A 9,444-nucleotide genomic window follows, 5' to 3' on the forward strand; every position below is an offset into this window, starting at 1 on the left:
TACAGGTACATATTCACACACGTGCACAATGTTTTTCCTCACACACACAAACACACACTCATGTACTCACACTGCCGCTTTGACCCATCCTCGTATCCTTCTCCTCAGCCCTGCATTTTGTCTTCATTTTAATCTAAGTTCCCAATGAAGGTTATGATAGAATCTGTTTCCACTTTGGGGGCCAAGTGTTGTATGCTGGGATATTTCCTCCTAAATCCTCCTTGATCTTTCTGTCCATTTTCTCTATCCTGCTACTTTGACCTCTCGTTATTGACCTTCCTGGCAGCAGAAACTCTTCCTCGCTGTTTAACTAATCAAACAACCTCCACATATAGATGCTTCCCGATTCCAAAGGTCAAATACATACTTAAATTCTAGAAATAGAATTTCTAGAATTTGTCCTCCTTAGAAGGATATGGAGGCCAAATCAATGGATATTCTAAAGGCAGAGGTAGGTGGATCCTTGATTAGTTTGGGTGCCAGGGGTTATGGGGAGAAGGCAGGAGAATGGGGTTGAGAGGGCAAGTTAGATTAGCCATGATTGAATGGTGGAGTAGACTTAGGCCAAATGGACCAATTCTGCCCCTAACATACGAACCTATGAAATGGTTGGGACCTTATTTAAGATTAGGGTGGAGGTGGGGATAATTACTCTTAAAAGGAAATTAGAATTAGAAGAGGAGTCAATATGTTAGGGATAGGCAGAGGAGTGGTTAGGATTAGGGGAAGAATTTTGGGTTAGGAAGAAGTGTGGGGTCTGGGATGGGATGTGGGAGGGGATAGGTGGTAGGTAGGTGCTGAGAACTGGAGTAAAAGAGGTAGGGGCTAAGGTTAGGAAGTGGATTAGGGATGGAAATCGGTTGGGAATGAAAAGTATAGGAAGGAGTTAAATCGAGGAAAGGGGTTGAGATTAGGAAGGGTTAGTGTAAGGGGCTGGGGCTATGAGTAGAAGGATTTGGTTAGCAAAGGGTTAAGGTTGTTTGGAAAAGGGGTTAGGATTAAGGTGAGGGGTAGTGGTTGTGCAGAGAGGGTTGGGGGTTTAGCCTGAGGTGGGAAGGTCAACATCGTTCTGAAATAGCCTGAAACCCGGATATGTACTGGTTCTTGCTCGGAGAGAATTCTTAAATAGCAAAGCGATCCGAATAAAACATGTTGCCCAATTATCTTCACACTGCCGCTCGGTGTTTTGTTTTCCAGAAAAGCGGATGAAATTATCTGAAGATATGAGCTGGGAATACACAACGAGCAAAGGCGTCGCAGAAGCTGAAGGATGGATAGGGAAATAACGGCACTTCAGTTGCACGGCTAGAGGTTTGAGAGCGGTTCTGTTCCTGGGCCCACAGAAATAAGTTACTTGTTTAGCAGTTGCTGCTACCACCAAGTCTTTGCCTCAAGTCCTCGGAGCATACGGGGATGGCTCTGCACAGCCTCGCTCTCTGGGTCTGCCTCGCATCGCTGATGAATGCTGTTGGTGTTTCTGGTGACTGCTGGCTCATCGAAGGAGAGAAAGGATTTGTTTGGCTGGCAATCTGCAGTCAAAACCAGCCCCCTTACGAATCCATCCCTCAGCACATCAACAGCACCATCGTGGACCTCCGTCTGAACGAGAACAAGATCAGAAGTGTCCAATATTCCTCGCTCAACAGGTTCGGCAACCTGACGGAACTCAACCTGACCAAGAATGAGATCTCCTACATCGAGGACGGAGCCTTTTCCGCCCAGTACAACCTGCGCGTTTTGCAGTTGGGCTTCAACAAGCTTCGGAACATCACCGAGGGCATCCTGCGTGGACTGGGCAGGCTGGAGTACCTCTACCTCCAGGCCAACCTCATCGAGGTGGTGAGTCCAAACTCCTTCTGGGAGTGTCCCAACGTGATGAACATCGACCTGTCCATGAACCGGCTGCAGTCGCTGGAAAGCTCCACCTTCCTAGGCCTCGGCAAACTGTCCACCTGCGAGCTCTACGGAAACCCCTTCTACTGCTCCTGCCAGCTCCTGGGATTCCTCAAGTGGCTGGTGCAGTTCAACAACGCCACCAGGAACTACGACCGCACCCAGTGCACGTCCCCCGTCGAGTTTGCCGGCTGCCCGTTGCTCGGGCAAGGCCAGGCCGGCTCCCGAGATGCCCTGACCTCCTTGGCCCTCATGTGCAACGAAGATCTTTACCCTCTGGACCCCAGGTCTGTGTACACGGAGAAGCCCACGACCACCGCCGCCTCCGACAGCCCTTGCGAGGCGGACGACTGCCCCTCGGGCGAGGAGTCGACGCCGCTGATCTCCTTCCAGACGCCGGTCATCAGGGTGGAGGTGACGCCGGAGCTGAAGCTGAAGGAGGTGACTTACACCCGGGCCACGCTGCTGGTCCGCAGCTCCCCGTCCGCCGCTGCCCCCAGCCTCCTGGTGCAGTACAACAACAGCGTGGCCAGGGATGTGAAGAGCCTCGGCGCCGAGGAAGAGGAGATTGAGGTGGAAGAGTTGTCCCCCGACACCAACTACACCTACTGCGTGGCCTCGGTGCGCGACTCCCGGCGTTACAACCAGACGTGTGTCAGCTTCTCCACCCGGGCCAGGGTGAGAGCCAAGCCGCTGCCCGCCGCTGCCAGCACCACCCACTACATCATGACCATCCTGGGCTGCCTGTTCGGGGCGGCCATCCTCCTGAGTGTCAGCTACTACTGCCTGCGCAAGAAGAAGGAGGAGAGGGTGAAGGGCAAGAGGCCGGGAGATGCCAAGAAGACCATCATTGAGTTGAAGTACGCCCCGGAGCTGGAGACCATCACCATCACCCAGATGGCGCAGAAACCCGTGCCGCCTTCCGACCTCATGTCCTCCCGCCTGCCCTTCCTGCCCTCGCCCGGGGCATTGGGCGAGTACGACGTTCAGGAGGCGCTGGACAGTCCCACCACCAGCCGGGGCAGCTACATGGACGTGAGGACGGCGGAGCACCCGTACCACCGAGACCTGCTGGAGAGCATGTTCGCCGAGAGCCACGGCTCAGCTGCCGAGATCTCCACCATCGCCAAGGAGGTGGACCAGGTCAACTTGATCATCAACAACTGCATCGACGCGCTGCAGACCGAGAGCAGCTCCTTCCGCGGGCCGGGGCCGGGCGTGTCCGTGGAGTCACAAGGCTTCCTGTTGGCCGAGCAGTCCCTGAGCAAGCCAGGCTTCCTGTCGCCCGTGTACCGCGACAGTTACCACCCGCTGAAGAGGCACAGTAGCATGGACGCGGCGCCGAGGTGCCCCAGCAACGCGTCCAATTGTTCGGTGCGCAGCCCCCGGTCGGTGCGCTCCGAGATCTACGCTTGCCCGCGGTATAAGCCGGAAGGCAAATACATTGAAAGGACCTCTCCGGCACGCAGTGTTGTCCTGGGCGGGACTCCGTGCCGAATTGGGAGAGCGGAAGCGGGCCAGATACAAGCCTACGGTGACCACTCGCACCTCTACGCTGGCTTGCACTCCGGAGAGAGGAAGCAGGCGAGGAGCCCCAGCCCTTGTGTGATGGAGGCGCCGCAGCGATCTCGCTCCCGCAGAAACCTGGCCTACACCCAGTTCTCCCCCCAGTACCACAGCGTCAGCTACGCCTCCAGCCCGGAGTACTCCAGCAAACCCTCCAAGGGGGTGTGGGAGCGCTACAAACCCCACGAGAAGTGGCGCAGACAGGAGGAGTACCTCGCCGCCGGCTACGCGCTGAGAAAGAAAGTCCAGTTCGCCACAGATGAGGATTTGCATGATATTCTAGATTACTGGAAGGGAGTTTCCAGCCAACATAAATCATGATCCCCAATTTACCGGGACTTTAAACTGGGCACACGAAAAAAAGGAAAAGTTCAAAGTGTCCGTTTTTATTCTTAAAAAGAAAATATTCTTGAAATTAAACTTTGAAACTGTAAAAGAATTATTTACAAATATATATTATACGAGCCCACTCATACATATATATATAGAGAGAGAAAATATCTACCTATATATTATATATGAGAATATGAGAATATAATATATGTTTATAAAGGTGGGACGAGGGAGATAAGGACACCCAGAAGCCTTGGAATATCAGATATAATTTATCGCATGATTCTCTCATGTAACTGTGACTCACTGTGGTGTACATGGGGCATTGTTTGTTGTACAGTGCACACTGTGACTGGACTGTACTGTGTAATTGTAGCTCACACACTGCTCATACCCCCGCGTTGTACAGTAATATTTGCCAGTAAAACCCCCCCCACCTCCCCTGCAGTTCTGTACAGATAAATTTCTATATTTGCAATGATGTTTCTGGGTTTTTTCGCCTGTTTGTACCAGGTTTTAACCGTGGATTTTACAGAACAGTTTGTTTGATTTCCGATGAATGTCTGAGCACTGACCACAAGCATTGGATAAAACTGGACTGGCAAAAAAAAAGAGATGAACTGAATGGTTTCTTCTGTCGCATTATCACTGGTCCAAGTCACCGGCTCTCTCAGTGAGAGGAAAGACCGCACTGTCCACGGGGGCACAGATTCAAAAGGAAGATAGCGAAGGGGGGAGAGACAGAAAGAGAGAAAAGGAAATAAGAAAATATGAGAGAAAATTAAAATAAACATTAAAAAAGTGTTCTATTTCTACAGCATCATTCCCTATGAGGTAGAGGAGTGTATTTACCAAACGCTAACATACGGGGGCTGGTGAGAACTCATATTAACTCCATTGCCCCCGTCCCACTAATGCCCCTGTCCCACTTAGGAAACCTGAACGGAAACCTCTGGAGACTTTGCGCCCCACCCAAGGTTTCCGTGCGGTTCCCGGAGGTTTTTGTCAGTCTTCCTACCTGCTTCCACTACCTGCAACCTCCGGGAACCGCACGGAAACCTTGGGTGGGGCGCAAAGTCTCCAGAGGTTTCCGATTAGGTTTCCTAAGTGGAACAGGGGCAAACCCAGTGAAGGTTTCTGATGAACAATCCTTGGGAATGCGAGGGCAATGGACTGATGTCTGGTTCCTGCTCCGTCGTTCACTACTTTGACTCCCGCCCGCGTTCCCCGCCCCATCAACACCCACACAACCCGCAACATCACGTATCCACTACGTCCCCCGCAGATGCTGCCTGATGCTGAGTTACTCCAGCACTTTGGAGCACTATCTGCTCGGCCACATATATCGGTGGACCTCTGAAGACATTTGCAAACATGACCTCCACTACTATCTCATGCACCTTTCCTGCTGAGAATATAGAGAGAGGCACAAGGAGCTGCAGATGGATTCTTGAGCAAAACACAACGTGGTGCTGGCACTCACAGGGTCAGGCGGCATCGGTGGAGGAAATGGACAGACTACGTTCCGGGGCTGAGGTCCTCCAGCAGTTCGTGCACCGTGGAGAATATCGATCAGTGTGGGTGCTACCACCTTGCAATGTTTCAACGCGTAATATCCACTGAGTACAACGTCAGTTCAGAGTGAACTTTGGGGATTTCAATGAGGTCACAGCCACGGTATAGTAAACCCTCGATATGATACATCTCTTTATAAAGGATTTCGGTTATATCCGACCGAGCGTCCCTGCAGTAATCACACATCACTCTCTTTAAGAATACAGGCTGCCCCTTCCACTGTGAAGGCCATAGAAATTGACAAGTCATGGAATTGACTAGATATTGAAATTTGACAACCAATTGCTCCCATGGACACTTAACTCTATTGAACAATGCAATAAACAGCCTTTAGTATTTTTAGCTTGCAGTAACAAAAATACATTTTTAGCTGTACAAAATAACTTTGTATATTCAGCAAGTTAGGCAGGTTAGTGTCTTTGGAAGAAGACATGGAGTTAACATCTAAGGTTTGTGCCCTTTCACCCTGAACTCCTGGTGGGAAATTGGTGATGGGAATCTCACAGAACAGGTCAGGGTTTCTTCACCCCACCGCGCTGCCACTCCTACGCCCCTGACCTCTCATTTCCCTCTCAATCTCCGAATGCACAAATTAGCAATAACTGGTGCAGGTCCCCCTCGTGGGCGGCTGCGCTCTGCTTGGTGAGCGAGGTCCCACGGGGCTCTCAGTGACGAGGCTGCAGGATTATGATCCGGTGCCCAAGCAATAATGTTAATGGGGAGGGAGAGCTCACTCGGCAATAGTGGACAATCGGCGACAAAATACAACCCCACCACCCATCGTCCGTTATAATGAGGGTTTAATGTACAGCTAAATACTAAAACTAAAATATAACTATAAGCAGGGGGGCACTTATCAGGATGTTGCCAGGACTCCAGGGTCTGGGATATAGGGAGAGGTAGAATAGACTGGGACTTCATGCTTTTGAATACAGGAGGCTGAGGGGTGATCTTAGAAATATGTATAGAGTCATGAGGGGGATAGACAGGGTAAATGCACAGTCTTTTTCCAAGGGTAGAGGAATCACAAACGAGAGGGCATATGTTTAATGTGGGAGAGAAAGGATTTAATAGGAACCCGAGCTGCAACTTCTTAACACAGAAGGTGCTGGGTATCTGGAAGGAGGTAGTTGAGACAGGTACAATAACAACATTTAAACAATAGACACGAAATGCTGGAGTAACTCAGCGGGACAGGCAGCATCTCTGGAGAGAAGGAATGAGTGATGTTTTGGGTTGAGACCATTCTTTAGTCTGAAGAAGAGTCTTGACCCGAAACGTCACCCGTTCCTTCTCTCCAGAGATGCTGCCTGTCCCACTGAATGACTCCAGCATGTTGTGCCTATCCTGGATTTAAACAAGCATCTTCAGTTCCTTCCTAAACATTTAAAAGATATTTGGACATGTGCATCGAGAGGAAAGGTTTTGAGGGATGTAGGCCAAATGTGGGAAAATGGGACACTGAATTGGGGAATTTTGGTTAGCATGGACAAGTGGGCCAAAGGTCCTGCTTTATGTTGTATGACTCAGGCTCTATGACTCTAAACTCAGTTAATCGCATAACTTAAGATGGGAAAGCAGGTCAGGTTACATGTTGCGACTGCTGTAGGTGGGAGCTGACAAAAACCGTCAGCTGTCTATAGTTCAATGGAGTCGATGAGTTAGAGTTTGAACTTTAGTCACACCAATGCACCAGCAAAGGACATCATTACATATATACTTTCTTCCAAGAAGCAAATACACCTTTCTGATTAAATATTACACAATGTATTTGTCAGTCAAGTGGAGTGGTCATGTATGAAGAATCAGAAGGCAATGTTAGAGGAGCCCCAGCCATTGCACATATCTAATAGTATGCATTGTTCCAGCCCATGTGAATAAGAGCATACAGTTGCATGATACAGGGGTGTGTTCAAGTTAGGAGAATGAATAGCAATGTAGAACAAAAAAAGGAACAGTATACCACTAACTAGGATAAAATAGAAAAACAGTTGACCCATCAGGACCATGCCAGCTCCTCCATATTAGTCTTGTTCCTTTCTTATTTTCCCAACAGTCCTGCAACTGTTTCTTAATGCAAGGCTAAGGATGTCTCTTCAGAGAGGAATGATGTTCTTTTGGAGAGGTTGAGGTTCTTGGATTCAAATTAGAAAGCAACCCAAGTCTGAAGAAGGGTTTCGGCCCAAAATGTTGCCTATTTCCTTCGCTCCATAGATGCTGCCGCACCCGCTGACTTTCTCCAGCACTTTTGCCTACCTTTGATTTTCCAGCATCTGTAGTTCCTTCTTAAACAAGCAACCTATAATCTCTGCATTATTACCTGAGCCGCAGGAATACATTGAATAACATCAGAGGATTGAATGTGCAGCTCAAACATTGGTGTGGAAGGAATGGGTTTCAGTTTATGAGTAATGGGGGCAGAAAAAAGTCATTCTGTTGAGTTGGATTTCATTTAGATCAGACCAGGTTTATAGTTGTAGATAAGGCTTTAAACTAAATAGTTAGTGGGGTGGGTGGGGTAGTAGAGGAGTAAATCAAGTTAAAGAGAAGAGCCAGGTTAATAATGCAAGGTAATGAAATGGGTCTTGATATCTAGATTGTGTCAGAGAGAGGCAGTGCATTAAAACATTAGATAATCCCTCCAATTAGAGTCAAAACAGGGACAAATGGTGAAATCAAAATGAGCTATCTCAATGCATACAACAAGATAGGAGAATTAATAACACAAATATAATGGATGCAATCTAATTACCTTTGCAGATACATGGTTGCAAAGTGACCAAGGTTGAGAATTAAGTATTCAAGGTTTCAACTTTTATAATAGGTAGACAAAACGGAAAAGGAGGAAGGTTGGCCTTGATAATTAAAAGATACGATGGTGAATAAAAAGGATTACTGGTCAGAAAGGTAGAAAGTAGAATCAGGTTGGTTGGGTTAGAAATAATAAGGAGCAGGGAACAATGGTGTGAGTTGCCTATTGCCCCCCAAAGAGCGGTGACATTGGGATAGTATAAACCAAGAAAATAAAGGCACATGTACAAATGGCATTGGAAGAATCCTGGAGGATTTGGATTTCATATAGACTGGGCGAAATAATTAAGCAGTAATGCTGTCTGTGGTGTACTTCAAGAGGATCCAGAAATGTGATCAAGCAAAGACATTGGAAATGGAATATAAGGTGGAAAAATATGAGTTCATCCACTTTGAGAAAAATAGAAAGAACCTAAGGGAATACAAGCAGGAAATGGCCATCAGATCCCTCAATGCTGTCCCATCATTGAATACGATCATTGCTAATCTCCCCCAGATCGCCACTCCACTTCTGTGCCAGTTCCTCATAACCCTCAATTCCCCATTCTTTCAAACATGTATTTCCCTTCTCTTTTAAGAACCTCTGGTGATCTAATGCCTACAACCTTTTCAGGTGGAGAATTCTGGAAAATTCGTTACTTCGGCAAGAAAAAAATCCTACGCTGCTCAGTTTCAAATGACTGGTCAATCCCCATACACTAGCACTATCCTGCATACTAAGGACAATTTATAATCTTTTTCTAAGTCAATTAAATCTACAAGCCTGTACGACTTTGGAGTGTGGGAGGAAACCAGAGCACCCGAGGAAAAGCCACGCGGTCACGGGGAGAACATACAAATTTCTCAGATGATCAGGCAGTATCTGCTTTGTAAGCCGGAATCTGCAGTTCCTCGCATCCATGAAGTAGAAACTATCTCTCCTCACCCGGTCAGATCCAGTCTCCAGTGCTGATGCTTAATTGTTCCTGAAATGGTCTGGCAAGACATCCAGTTCAAGGGCAATTAAGGATGGGCAATAAATGATGGCCTTGCCAGCAGTCCTCTGAGACAAAATGACAGGCATTGCCGTGAGAAATTCACCGCAAAGGAATTCCAGAAACCCATGTTATTTATCTATAACATAACACCCGCAATTGGACATTTGTGGCAGAATAAACATTAATCCTGTCCTCCAATTTATTTTTATGTCCATGGAGTTAGCGAGAGTTAAATGATGCAATCACACAATTTTGGCAGAGCCAACACAAAATCAGCTGGAAGGCAGAA

General features: G+C 47.9%; 1 protein-coding gene across 1 annotated transcript; it reads left to right on the forward strand.

The window, feature by feature from the left end:
• The first annotated feature begins 1,395 nt into the window (after nucleotides 1–1,395).
• Nucleotides 1,396–4,679, forward strand: LOC129706832 (protein ELFN1-like). Its single transcript, XM_055651364.1, has one exon. The coding sequence runs from the start codon at nucleotides 1,414–1,416 to the stop codon at nucleotides 3,778–3,780; it is 2,367 nt and encodes a 788-aa protein (XP_055507339.1). The 5' UTR covers nucleotides 1,396–1,413; the 3' UTR covers nucleotides 3,781–4,679.
• Nucleotides 4,680–9,444: the final 4,765 nt, after the last annotated feature.

This window comes from Leucoraja erinacea, chromosome 20, assembly GCF_028641065.1.
Source record: "Leucoraja erinacea ecotype New England chromosome 20, Leri_hhj_1, whole genome shotgun sequence".
Classification (NCBI taxonomy): domain Eukaryota; kingdom Metazoa; phylum Chordata; class Chondrichthyes; order Rajiformes; family Rajidae; genus Leucoraja; species Leucoraja erinaceus.

Bases quoted from the DNA above. Each gene is read 5' to 3' on its own strand.
- LOC129706832 (XM_055651364.1), top strand. From the start codon at position 1,414: ATGGCTCTGCACAGCCTCGCTCTCTGGGTCTGCCTCGCATCGCTGATG.